Source organism: Liolophura sinensis, chromosome 11, assembly GCF_032854445.1.
Source record: "Liolophura sinensis isolate JHLJ2023 chromosome 11, CUHK_Ljap_v2, whole genome shotgun sequence".
Lineage (NCBI taxonomy): Eukaryota > Metazoa > Mollusca > Polyplacophora > Chitonida > Chitonidae > Liolophura > Liolophura sinensis.
The window spans coordinates 28,545,353-28,559,745 of NC_088305.1; the positions used below are offsets into that span (position 1 = coordinate 28,545,353).

Here is a 14,393-nt window from a genome sequence, read left to right on the forward strand (position 1 = left end):
TATAATAGATGGTATAATTTGAACTTGGTAAAATGTTTTCTAATTTATGCATACGCGATAACATTCTTGACACTCTTTTTCCACTCATCATCCTGCATGTATGGATCATATTCAACTTGTATATTGAAACTGAAGAATTCCTGAGTTTGTCGACAAACAGATATCGATTTAATCAATTTATCCCACAAATTTGTTTTTTTTAAATGCAATGGGGTTGGTCACTTTATAAGCAGGCAAGGTTGAAATCCCCCTTTTGTCTGATGGTGTAAAACTAACAGTGCCAAAGGTCGTCAGGTTCAAACCCCCAACACTGCTGCCTCATCTCATAAAAAAATTTATGTTTGCATCAATATTGTATTTGTAATGCTTTTCGTGATTTGTATTTGTAGCCATTTGCGCAGAGGCACAGCGTACAAGGGATTAAAGGATTACCACAAGGCTCAGAGAGATTTTGAGAAAGTTTTAGAGTTGGAGCCAAATGAAGTAAACGTGCCAAGGTTGGTTTTTATTGGTGTCAGTCAAGTCTTTTGCTTCATTGTGATGTCGTGAGGAGGAACTTTCCAAAGCAATTAGGCAGAGGCCTGCAGGAAGCAAATACTGAAGGAGGAGGAGGTTATCACCATGATAAGGCCAAACAAAAGGGAGAGAGAGAGTCCAAATTTTGACTCCCGGAATGCTTAAGTTGTACTTGCTTGTTTGAAACAAAAAGGCTGTGACACCGACTGTAGGAATCTGCTGGCCTTGCCCTTCAGAGGTCACAATGCTGTAGAGTAACCAATCACCAGGCGGCTCAGTTCACACCTGAGTTACCAATCGCTGTTTGTATTCAATAACATTCAAGCTTTGTTCAAGTGAGATTCTCCACTGGTGCTACCATCTTTCTGTGAATGTCAGTCCAATTTATGTCCTACAAACCAGATGCAAACGGGTTTGCGTCATCTGCGGTTGCCAGTATGTGGCTGAAAAATTAGTCATGGCATCGTCTTGTCGCTGTGCTGGTACTTGATTTTTCAGGATTTCATACCACTCTGTTATCTTTCAAAATATTCCTTGTAAAACTGTTTTTACTTATATGATTTCAGGATTTTTAACTAAAAAGTTTACACGTAGGCATAATTATAGCTTGTCATACCTTGGCTTCTGTAAAAGCACACAGTGGGTAGTGGATTTGTCTGTGCTTTGCAGGGCTTTTCAATGCATAATCCCAGGCAAATAGTTACAGTATGACATCACTCGGCGAGGGTTCCATGGCCGAAAAGAAAGGTTTACACTGTCTATCATTTTGAAGTTATTTATTGATTTATTTGATTGGTGTTTACGCCATTCTCAGAATATCATTATTTTAAAAGGCAGTTTACAAACTAACATAAGTGTAGATATTGCATGTATATAGCATTATAGTGTGAAAATATGGGCGCAGGAAATCGCTTCCATAATACTCGTATGTGCTGGTTTGCCCAATCTAACATTTGTTAAAATCATCTCTGGCCTTCCTCCAATATAGGATATATATCTGTATGTCACGTGAAAAATACTGTCATTAACTTGCCAATGGTTGGTTGATTTAGCCTGGGTTCTGGTTTTCTCCACTCATAAAACTGACCACAATTGTATAGTGAAAAACCAGGAATATGGCTTCAAACAACAGTGAAAGAAAAAAGAATAAATTCTTAGCTTTTGTCCTAGTTTATGGTGTAGACCAATCTTTTTTAAGTTCAGTGTGTCTGAGTAGTGTCATGCCTAGTGTCTTCGTGGGTGTGGCATCCTGAAAAAGCTTGAGATTCGGCTTCTCCATGGGGATATTTTTCATTTCAGGAATTATTAGGAGAGCTGGGGAAAGACAAAGCAAAGGAGGAGGAGGAGGAAAAAGAAGAGAGGGAAGCAGAAAGGACGACGCATGATGATAGAAGAGGTGGAAGGGAGCGAGTCAGAAGAGGAAGGAGGGGACAAAATTACACCAGTCATTAATGAGACAACACAGGCTGTGGAGACGGACTCAGATCTTGTGAATGGCCATGCTGATAACTCTGCCACAGAGACGGAACACAAAACTGATACAGCCGAGTACAAAACTGATAGTAAATCCGCAAGTGAAAGTAAATCGGATAGTGAAAGTAAAAATGAAGGGGAAGTCCAGACTGAATGTGAGGCCAAATGTGAGTCGGCAAAAGAAGATACTGCAGACGGTGGTGTGTTAAGCACTGGTGAAATGACTAATCCCGAAGGCACTGGGAGGAGTCATTCTCCCGTCCAGTCCTGATCCAGCACCCACTGCCCACTAAAGCTGGAGAACTGAGAGAATTGGGCAACTCCCTGTTCAGAAGTGGCCAGTATGGAGATGCCATTGCGAAGTACACAACTGCCATTGATTTGATTGTTGAAGGTAAGTGTCTATATTCTCGGTTATGGGCATTTCCGCTAGTATTGTCATGTGATCCTTACACTAAATCTTGGCATGTCTTGGCATGTGTGATTAAGCTTTAATAATGCAAAACCGCTGAATACTTGCGTGTCACATGTCAAGGTCAAATACAAGAATATTTTTATACCCATATTTTTATTGCCAGATTTATAGGAAAATCCTGAAAAATTTATCATAAATATTTAAATTCTTTGTCTTGTTTTCTTACATTGTCTCACTTTCTCCTGTGTGTCTCATTTTCTTCTGTGTGTGTGCCTCGTTTTCTCAAGCGTACTTCGTTTCTCATGGGTGTGTCTTTTTCTCATTGGTGTCTCATTTTCTCATGTGTGCTTCATTTTCTCAGGTGTCTCATTTTCTCACAGGTGTCTCATTTTCTCAGGTGTCTCATTTTCTCACGGGTGTCTCATTTTCTCACAGGTGTCTCATTTTCTCATAGTTGTCTCATTTTTTCACGCTTTCTCCTCAACCACTAAATGCACATTTTTTTCCCCCACTTCCCTGTTATCTTCCACTGACAGAAGGCAAGGAGCAAACCGTCAACCTGTCGTTGTTGCACAGTAACAGAGCCGCATGTAAGCTGAAGGTGGGCGATTGTGCTGGAGCAATTGAAGATTGCACGGAGGCCCTGCGTCGTGTACCTCATTCCATTAAACCACTTCTGAGGAGAGCTCAGGCTTACGAAACCACAGAGAGGTAAGGGCGTCTACAGAAGTTTTATTTATTTGCTTATTTGTATTATGATTCATTATGATTTGCTGGGTCATTATGCTTAGTTCTGTTTTACAGCTGGTTTGGCAGAAGTATTGGTAAGTCAGGAAGTTTGTGAAGTACCACGAGGCAGTAGCTTACTCTGGGCTAACCCCATTTCCTATCATATACCCTAGTTCCTCAACCTTTTTTTTTACATGTGAGAGCAACTTTCCAGTGCAATTTGTGCACCTGTGTATTTGGGTTGAGACAGACCTCCATCATATCAATCCTATGTAAGATTTACAGATTCTTCGTATCAAAAACTACAGTGTACATTGCAAAGTACTGTGCTATAACAATACAAAGCAGGCACATGTATTGGTTTTATATAGGGAACAGGCACCTGTTTGAATCAATTACTGAATCTAGATGGCTGGGTGAATTTACTATTGTGATTCAACTTAGTTTAGTGAAGGATGGTTGTATATCTGTCAGGTCCAAGTTATCGTTATGACAAATTAAAATTGATTCATGTAGATCTTAAATTTTGTAATAACAGACTCAAAACAGAAAGGCGTTTGCTTCAAACTTATGTCATCAAACCCCCAAGAGTGCCTCCTTTTTAAGATTGGCATTAACCCGTATGTTCTTACCAGCTTGAGGCCCCCCACTTGAGCCCCTTGTTTAGGGGCGAGAAATGTACTGTTTGGTACATCCCATGTTAAGCAAAAAGGTTGTGTATAAGGATAATTTTTCTCCCGTCAAAAGCATGTCCGGGATCATATAATTGGTAGGCTTTCCCGCGCTGTCATTGACAGTCACCAACCCAGTAATGCCAGGGTGGAGAGAAAAATCTTTTCACTGATATGTTGTAGTAAAGCCGTAGTAAAGGCACTTAAATGGGCTGGTGCGTTTTCCAAATCCATGCAGGGAAGTTGATATACAGGGACAAGGTTGATGTTGTCAAACTTCGTGTGACACAACAGGATCTTGGCTCCCTCTTCCTGAAATTTAAGTGTTTTACAGGCAATGTAAATGAGGCCAAAGCTACACTATTCAGTGACCTCAGGTGAGGGCTCCATTGGGTGCTTACACTCAACATACAATGTGCCTGTATGGAGGATTTTCTAGTGTTTTTTTGAGTGTTGCTTTGATAATGAAAAAAAAATTATCCTTCTGATAAAGGAGGAATCATTAACATCATAAACACTGCTTGCTTAACAAGACAAACTTTAACAAGCAACACCTGAACGTGCATGGTTTATAACTGTTTCATTATAAACCTCTGAGCAGGATAAGCCTTATCTCTGTATTTTGTACATGTTTACTTTTAATATAATGTTTGTTAGTTTCTTTCTTTCCTGTAATGTAACAACCAACAAACTGAACATGCATCACCATGGTTTGTAACTGTTTTATTATACAATGTGTATCTCTGATCAGGATAATATACTTGTGAAAGTATGTGTATGTATCAGCAATAAAATCATTGATGAGAAATGAACCTCAAATGAAATTAAACTCTCCCTCTCTCACTTTTACGTTCACAAAATTGCCATTGGCTAAAGTGGAACTAATCTCAATACCAGGTTATAGACGGTATTTAAAATGTAAATAAACTCAATCTGGACCAGGAGAAAAACTCAATTTTGAGGTTGCGGTAGTTAAAATTTAGACTTCTGTGAATCCCTGAATGCCTTTAAAATATGCTGGAATAAACACCTTGCAAACGTGCGAAAAGGTTGAAAAATGACAGTAAGTGAAATATTCTTGATACCGTCTTCATTCTCTGAAATGTAAAAACGCAGAAATATGCAAATTTTCAGATTGACAAGCTAAATAGTGAATCACCTGAAGTTTAATGGCATTTTTCAAACGAGACATTTTGCTTGATTCTAATTGATTTAACTTCCTTATATAGCCACTTAATAGTTTTTTTGTGGTGTTTGATTAATTTCTTATGAGGAAAACTTAAGTGTTGGTATCAAATGTGTCATAATTTTAATTCTGTTATAATGTGCATTTTCACATACCATACTTTTGGTGAAATATACCACATCAAATAAAATAAGTAAATAATATTACCCATGATGCATCTTGTTTTCAGGTACAGTAAGGCATATGTAGACTTCAAACATGTCCTGAGTATTGACAACAGCTATGACATAGCCTTCCAGGGGGCCAGTAGGTAAGTGGTACGTCCATGATTTAAGGGGAACTAAGTGTAATAATCCTCGGTGTCTATTCAAGGGAGGTAATCTTGTTGGCAAGTGAAGAATTGCGGCACCTTGCTGTTTTCTTGTGAAGGCTAGAAATATAATTTCATGCACATTTGAAGAGCTCGCATGTTAAAAGTGATGAATTCTTTTGAATTTTTTCGTTTTAAAGCAAATGTAATTTTTTATTAACCTGCTGTTTTAGGAATGCAGGTGGTGATACATTAAATGTCAAATTATTTGAAAGAGCAATGTGCAAATTTATCGAAATTTTAAAAAAAAAGATATTGTCAATATTTTGGCAAGAATGGCGTTCATAGAACTGTGTGCTTGAGTTCATTTTTTTAAAACACTTTTCCTTATCACTTTTTGTGTTGAAAGCTTTAGCTTCAGGAATTGTTTAATTTAACTGCTAATAGCATTTAGTATTGAACCAAATACGTACCAGAAAACAACAGTTATACTGAATTTCGGGACATATGTTGCATTTCATTTTGCTGTTTTTATGATGCCATAGGAGTAGTCAAATGCTCCAGCAACAAGATGGACCAAAATGGCGCGAGAAGCTTCCAGAAATACCCAGAGTGCTATCGTCAGATGTTCCGATCATTCAGAGCTTGTCCTCCCCATCTTCACCAGGCTCATCTTCCACCCTCCAGTCTCCTGACATTCCACCCTCCAATGCAGACCTTAGTCCAGGAACTACGGCCTCTGCAAACATGGCGGAGAAAACAGCAGAGGAAGAATCCAAACCATTGAGCCCTGAGGAGGAGTTTAACAGTAAAAAGGCTGAAGGCAATCAACTTGTTCAAAAGGTATGAAAGACCTACATTTAGCCCTGCCACGTATTAAATTCAACATTTTTGACATTTGTAAGAGATCTGCTTTCTGTTTAATTTTTAATGATTTCCAACGGAATGTAGAGGAGTATACCATAGTATTAATGTGTCTGATGTATTTGCATGCACTACAGATTTTGGTAATGTTTATACCTAACATGGAGTTTCAATAAATAGTTACAGGGGGTTCCATCAATGCGTTTTTAAATGTATTAAATTATGATGACTGTGGCTTACAGACCAGTATGTACATTGGGGTCCCAGTGGAAGTTGCTTTCTTCAGGCTACAATCAGCTATTATATTTACAACCCTTTTGCACAACGGGCTCAAACTTTAATATGTCTTATAGTGTTTACCTATGACCATTGTAAGGGGAGATTACTCTGAACTAAAAAAACTTAACAAATCTCGCCCTTATTAAAAACTTAATGACATATGCAGCATGAGAGAACACATGTACTCCTAACCACTTGAGCTGAAGTTGTCACCCTTCCGCTGTTGTTCTGCAGGGAGAGTTCCGCAGTGCTGAGGAGTGTTACTGTGTCTGCGTTCGTCTGTTTCCTGCACGCGCCGTGGGCTTCACCAATCGTGCCCTTTGTTACCTGAGACTGAACGAGGTAGGGTTGGGTCTTACGTTCAGATTCCACTCTGTGTCACTATGATAGTATTAAAACTAAGGCGCGGGTGTTCAAATGTGTTTTAAAACTTAATCTTCATTTGTTTACTTAATCCGACATTAATGGTGTAACAGTATATTAAATATAAACCAAATCTGTTACCGTTCAATTGGCCTTTGTACAACTGTATTGGCTGTTCAGTTTGGAAAATTCTTCACTATCTAATGTGACTTAATACCAGTATTATCTAAGACACTTTTGAACAACTTGGCCAAGATTCCTTTCAACAGACTGTTTGCCTGTGTTGGGGCGATGTCCTAGACGGGAGGCCTGCGGTGCTTTATTCACAAGAGAGTCGGGTAGATTTGTTGAGTTTGGTAGAAAATATCTGCTGCTAGGTTCTGTATGGCATAACATAAATGTATATTAAGACTAGTACACTGACTGTCAATACCAATCAATGATTTGATCCGTATCTACTCCCTCAATTAAATAGCTTAATCCAGTTGATGAACTGATTTTGTTTTGGTGAGGTAGGTTACATATTGCAAGATAAACTCTCCGTTTTTCACGGCTAGTACATGTTCACATAGCTGACTACAAGGGGACTACACCTATGTTTGCAAACTAACTAGGATGCGTCAGAAGACTCAGATATATTCACACCTTTGACAATAATCCTGCGCGCCTCAGCTGGTCTCCAACACAGCTCAGGAGACAGTTTGTCATGCGCCAGTGGAGCGATATACGAGCAGTAAACAGACGACTTTTAGCGTGAGCTGTACTGTAGGTACATTGTATGGTGATTGATTAACATTTTACGCTAATTTTAGAGCTTTAAGTGGGAAGGTTTGTCAGGTACCTGACAGTGGTCAGTGGTTTATTCCAGGTACTCTGGTTTCCTCCACCTTTAAATGTGACTGTTGCCTTACGAGTGAAAGATTATTAAGCACAGTATTAAACACCAGTAAAATAAATAAATAAATAAATAAATATAAGCACGCACAACTGACCCTCTTCATATTTCTAGTTTTATTGTAACATGAGTGAACATCTTGAGTATCATGATGTTTGTCCCATCACGTTTCATACTTTTGAAGCTACATACTTTTTAATGCCAACATTCACTTTAAAAGTAAGGACTTCAGACTGCGGGTGTGCATATTATATGCGCTCATCAATGACTGAAGACATTTGCTGGGTCTGCACAAAATATCAAGAAAGCCTATTGATCTTGGCATTACTGTTTTTACATGCAGTTAACCAGTCAGCTGACCAATGAAGATGCATGGGTGAACCCAAATTTTAAAATTCCTTATTTTAACAAATAGATACTGTAATGTGTTTATTCAAGCATATTCTGAAGGCATTAAAACTCAAATAGTGTAGTTTTGTCGCCAAAATCGCGTTAAAAATGTGTATAAATCGCACTGAAATTTGCTCTGCCTTATATGAAAGAGTTTGAAGAATTAGGGTATGTTGAAATATGTGATAATTTGTGTTTGTCTAGCAAGTTTGATTATTTGTGAAGTCTTGTGATGTATATTGGGTTATATATGGTTGATTGATTGATTGATTGATTGATTGATTGATTGATTATTGCTTAAGACTTGCTTATATATGAAACAACATTATTGTTATTCTCAGCCAGCTAAGGCTGAGGTTGACTGTACCACAGCACTGGACTTGGAGCCTCAGAACGTGAAAGCCTTGTTCAGGAGAGCCCAGGCCAGGAAGGTAACCATTTGTCTGTTTTTCTGATCGGCTTACTAAAGCTAGTTACTTGTACATTAGTCTCTGGCTGGTTGTGACAAACCCTGACAGGTGGAAATGTAACTCGTGACATGTAGAAAAATGTTACCAGTGTGACTTTGGTACACATAAATGCTTTCTTTCACATTCCAATGTCCTGAAATCTGCCTGGAAAGAACAGTTTTAGGGCTAAGTATAGGTGATAAATTTCACATTAGTTTAAACATATTATTTTTTTGTTACTGCAGCTTATATCTGATAGAATAATTTTTGTTAAATCGAGTGATGGTGTACATCTTCAGATAGGGGCTTTTAAAGAAGTATTATAAAATGGTGATGGCTGAAATATGTGAACATTGATGTGGTAAATGACCTCAGTTTCTGTCAGAAAAGTTCATTTTTAGAGGCATGTAAGTGTCATATCATTTTTGGTGGTGGAACGAACATTTTTCCAGTAGGATATCAACCTACCTTCCAAGCAAACCTCAAAACACTTTTCTGAAATCAACAGGACTCTCAGAATCAGGCCAAAATCTTCAGTTTAGTCGTGGGCAAAGCGTTCTATACTCCACTTTAGAGTGGATAAATGAAAAAAAACAAAAAAAAAACATACAAAAAGTCACAATCATTTGTAAGAGAACGGCTAACTGTACAGCAGGTGATGTAAAGGAATACATTTTGATTTTTGTTTTGGGTTGACAGATGCTCTCTCAATACAAGGACAGTTTGAGCGACCTAACACAGTTATTAAAACTGGAGGGTAAAAATTCAGCGGCAAGGCGGGGAACTTGATTTGGTCAAGCAGTACTACAGAGAGGTAAAAACACATTGTCTTTCACAGCGAATCTGTACTTCTATGTGGTGTCAAGTGAAAAACTGTCCAGTGTTATTTTTGTGAAACTGCTAAAAACATTTCAGACAAGGTGCTGATTGTGGGTTTTACTACATGCGAACATGCATGCATGAAAAAAATCCTCTTGCACATGTACGGTTTTTTTTTTTTTCTTCAGGAGTTAGAAAAATTGAAAGCCTCAAAGACACCTACTTCATCATCCAACAAAGAAGGGGCAAAATCTGATGCAAGTGAAAAGTCATCAAAAAAGACTCGAAAACGAATGATCATTGAAGAGGTAGAAGATGACACTAATGAGTCCCCAGGGACCTCTTCAGGGAAAGGAGGTGAGAAACGACATGATCTGCTGACAGCAACACTTGTCATGGTTAGGTATACATTAGCCTACTTACCTAATACTAGCCTACTTGTATGTTATCTTTATAATCAGTCAGGTTTCTCCTGTTTTGCGACACCTTTGCATTGAATATTTTTGCAGTAACCTGTTTTGAACTGAATGTATATTGGTTGTCACAGAATATTTATGGAAGGAATGACAGTTATAAAACTGCCATAGCCATGTCTGATATGCACTGGACTGGAGAGATAAAGTGATATTCTTACTCGCTATCAGCCATAATGTCAGTCGTGCAACATGGACCTACAGGTGCTTACATGCCTCTGAAAAAACACATTTTTGGAGGGGGGTGGGGGGAGCAAGATTTTAGGTTATTTACTTGCATGAAGCAATTGTGACTGATTTAAAGACTAGGTTGCTGTAATAAGGCAAGGTGTAGTCATTGAAGAATCTCCTTTTCACAATGAACATCTGAAAAGTGGGTCAGTGACCAGCATAAGCATCAACCTGATTTCCTCTCTGATAACTTTCTATGACCTGGGCTTTTATGGATCCTATCTCACTTGTATAACATTTTGTCTGTTTTACAAAACACTGTCTTTACAAAACTGTACACATTGTTCCTGTAAGCAGTGGAGTTTTTGTGTGGTGAATGGGATTGCTTACTATTGTAATGCTTTTTTTTAAAATCATGAACAGTTTCATAGGTGTAATTTTTGGTTTCTTTACTTGAAGGCTCAGAGGTGAAGGCTAATGGTGATGAAACCAACAAAAACAACCAAACCAAAGACCAAAAAGATTCCAAAAAAATCTGGCGCAAAGTCATCCAGTGCAGAGATGAAGGCAGCTAGTGAGATAGCAACACAGTCGGGGGCAACTGTGAAAGTTCCTAAACTCATAAAGGTTACTCCATACGAGTTCATGCAGGCCTGGAACTCCCTAAAGTCTGTGACAGACACAGAAGCATACGCCAAACTGTTAGAACAGGTTCCACCAGGTGATATCGCTACAGGTGAGAATATACTGCATCTTTAATAGGCCAATACTAAAGGTAATCCTTGCATTATGTGGTTGTCTTTGTTTGTTATGCTGTGTGTCATATGATGTCTCTGCATTGGTGAGAGGCTCCTGAGACTTTTTTTTTTTCTGTGCCTGAGTCTTTGTTCGGTGTCTGAGTCTTTGTTCTGCGCCGGAGTCTTTGTTCTGTGCCGAGTCTTTGTTCTGTGCAGTGTCTTTGTTCTGCACCTGAGTCGTTGTTCCGCACCTGAGTCATTGTTCTTTGCACCTGTGTCATTGAGCAGTGCCTGAGTCATTGTTCTTTGCACCTTGGTCAGTGAGCAGTGCCTGAGTCATTGTTCTTTGCACCTGTGTCATTGAGCAGTGCCTGAGTCATTTTTCTTTGCACCTGGCTCATTGAGCAGTGCCTGAGTCATTGTTCTTTGCACCTTGGTCAGTGAGCAGTGCCTGGGTCATTGTACTTTGCACCTGTGTCATTGAGCAGTGCCTGAGTCATTGTTCTTTGCACCTGGGTCAGTGAGCAGTGCCTGAGTCATTGTTCTTTGCACCTGGGTCAGTGAGCAGTGCCTGAGTCATTGTTCTTTGCACCTGTGTCATTGAGCAGTGCCTGAGTCATTTTTCTTTGCACCTAGGTCAGTGAGCAGTGTCTGAGTCATTGTTCTTTGCACCTGTGTCATTGAGCAGTGCCTGACACATTTTTCTTTGCACCTGTGTCATTGAGCAGTGCCTGAGTCATTGTTCTTTGCACCTGTGTCATTGAGCAGTGCCTGAGTCATTGTTCTTTACACCTGTCATTGAGCAGTACCTCAGGTATTGTTCTGCACCTCAGTCATTAAAATTATTAAAACTGCAGTTTTTTTTCTCATCTTGTAATCTTTTGCCTTTTTTTTTTAGTCATCAGCAACAAATTGGATGCCAGCATGTTGTCCAAGATCATAGCCAGTGCCTCTGAATATTTCATTCCTCATGGTAAGTCTTTTTGTCTGTTACGGTAAGTTAGAGTGTCTGCCTCAAAGTCAGTACACCCGGGGTCAAACTTGTGCCCTTCCAGATACTGCATTGACTGCATGAGGTGTCATGTCTGGTGTCTTTGTCATGATACTTCAGTGGCAGCAACATTTTGGCAGTATGTACACGCCCTGCAACACAAGGAGACACAGTATATATACACACACCTAATGGCTCCTGGTTATCGTAAGACTGTAAAATTGTTGAGTTCTTGGTTATCATAAGACTGCAAAATTGTTGAGTCCTTGGTTATCATAAGACTGTAAAATTGTTGAGTCCTTGGTTATCATAAGACTGTAAAATTGTTGAGTCCTTGGTTATCGTAAGACTGCAAAATTGTTGAGCCCTTGGTTATCGTAAGACTGTAAAATTGTTGAGTCCTTGGATATGGTAAGACTGCAAAATTGTTGAGCCCTTGGTTATCGTAAGACTGTAAAATTGTTGAGTTCTTGGTTATCATAAGACTGCAAAATTGTTGAGTTCTTGGTTATCAGAAGACTGTAAAATTGTTGAGTCCTTGGTTATCATAAGAATGCAGAATTGTGAGTCCTTGGTTATCGTAAGACTGTAAAATTTTTGAGTTCCTGGTCATCAAAGGCTGTAAAATTGTTAAGTATGACAAATCCAATCATATAAGTTGGTTCTAACATCCCTGGACTAGAGATCATTTACGGTGTGGGAAAAGTTGCTTTTCAAGTTTTCAATTTCACTGGAATCCTGAGCCTTCAGCAATAAACCACGGTGGTGATCCCAGGTGGTCCCAGTAAACATGAACAAATCCATCAGTCTGTCATGTCTGTTGTTTCTAACCTCCTCAGGTCGTGTAGAGCTGGCGTACAAATTCTTGTCCAACCTGTGTAAAGTGTCCAGATTCCAAACAATCTCCATGTTCATGTCAGCCCAGGAAAAGCAAGGTAGGCTGGGGGATAAACAGTGTACCTGTTTACTATACCACATTCATTCCTCAACTTTTTCACAGATGAAAGATCAGTGCAGTTTATGCACATTTTAAAACTTCACCAAAAAGCTTCACAAAAGGTATAATTTTATCAGTCAGCACAGGATAAAATGCCTTCAGAATATGCTGGAATAAACACCTTACAAACATGTGCAAAAGTTGAAAAATGACAGGAATTGTGCTAGTTAGTAAAAATACATGGTTTGCTGTTTATTGAAGATGCAGACTTTATGCTGGTTAAGTATGTTAGTTAAGATACATTGCATGGACAGAAGTGTAATTTGCTGGGGATGGTCGTTGGTTTCCCGGCCTCTGCCCAGTCTCCTCCCATCACGACATGCCATAACGCTGGCCGTCATTATATAAGTGAAATATTCTTGAGTATGGCATAAAACACCAATGAAGTAAATAAATAGTTCGCTGGTTAAGGTACATGGTATGCTGAATGACATATATTGTATAGTGGCTAAAACCTTATACAAACCCGACACAAACCCTACAAAAACGTCTGCACCTGGCTTAAGGTACATCGTATGCATTATACTGATTGGCATATATACAATGGTTTACTGGTTGACTTGTATTCATAGTGTGGGGATTGTTAAGCTGCCTTACATACATTGTATGGTGATTGATAAACATCATACGCTGGGTTTACAAACTTTATATGCTGGTTTTATACGTACGTTGTATTCATGCGTTATATACTGGTTGTGATTCATGGTTTTAAATTTACGCTGGTTGATAAACATTGTGTGGTAGTTGACATGTTGTACTGCTGGGCATATGTATGCTGGTTGACAGTGTATGCTGGTGGACAGTGTATGCTGGTTGACAGTGTATGCTGGTTGACAGTGTATGCTGGTTGACTGTATGCTGGTGGAAATCTGGTGTATGGATATTGTGTGCTGGTGGATAAATAGTGTATGGTTATTGATTGACATCGCATGTTGTTGTTTTTCTTCACAGAATTATCAGCTGTCTTTGACAAAATTGCAGCAGTAATGACAGAAAAGGCCACAGACATTGAGAAACTGCGCGGGATCTACGGCCTGAAGAGTTGAGAGTGGCAGGTCATTGGCTCATCAAGTCACATGATTAACAATATCATCTCACTCATTGGTAAATTACTTAAAAAGTACACTAGTCCTGAGATTTTCTGCCTTAAATTGATTTAAAACCATTCCAGAAAGGTTTCCTGGTTAAAGTAAACTAATAACACAGTTGTATTTGTTACAATAAGCAGCTTTCATGGAGTTATAAGTCTACCACATGAAACTCAGTTTTGTCATATAAGTCACTGCACTGCATACTGTGTGTGACCAAAATTTCATCCACAACTAAGTTGTTGTCACATGACTAAAAAATTGTCAGGTACGACCCCAAGCATTCATTCATTCCACATATAAGCTACGGTAAATGAACTAAAATTTGACTTCTAACAAATCTTCATGTATGGTATAAAAGACCTCAAATTTTGCAGTAAATTACCTAAAAATTTCACCCAGTACTAAGCTATGGAAAATGACTTAAAATTTCGCCCACATTTGTCCTGATTCAGGGATCGCTGTTGACCCAACAAAGGTGTATTGAAGTTGGACAGGTAGGATGATATCGTGCTGGTAAAATGTTTCTAGCAACAAAAATATTATTTCATGACATTCTTTTTCCCTCTAAAAAAGA

The 14,393-nt window shown here is 38.9% G+C and overlaps 1 protein-coding gene across 1 annotated transcript in view; it reads left to right on the plus strand.

Annotated features, from left to right (window-relative positions):
* LOC135478286 (sperm-associated antigen 1-like) overlaps positions 1–14,008 on the plus strand; it is a 29,342-nt gene extending 15,334 nt beyond the window's left edge. Inside the window, 16 exon segments of the mRNA XM_064758561.1 lie at positions 390–483; positions 1,816–1,878; positions 1,880–2,232; positions 2,235–2,383; positions 2,941–3,115; positions 5,220–5,300; positions 5,846–6,143; positions 6,678–6,785; positions 8,433–8,522; positions 9,240–9,320; positions 9,322–9,354; positions 9,548–9,762; positions 10,477–10,739; positions 11,639–11,713; positions 12,571–12,666; positions 13,680–14,008. Of these exon segments, the coding sequence (XP_064614631.1) occupies positions 390–483; positions 1,816–1,878; positions 1,880–2,232; positions 2,235–2,383; positions 2,941–3,115; positions 5,220–5,300; positions 5,846–6,143; positions 6,678–6,785; positions 8,433–8,522; positions 9,240–9,320; positions 9,322–9,354; positions 9,548–9,762; positions 10,477–10,739; positions 11,639–11,713; positions 12,571–12,666; positions 13,680–13,774 (2,269 nt within the window). The 3' untranslated portion in view covers positions 13,775–14,008.
* The last annotated feature ends 385 nt before the right edge of the window (positions 14,009–14,393 follow it).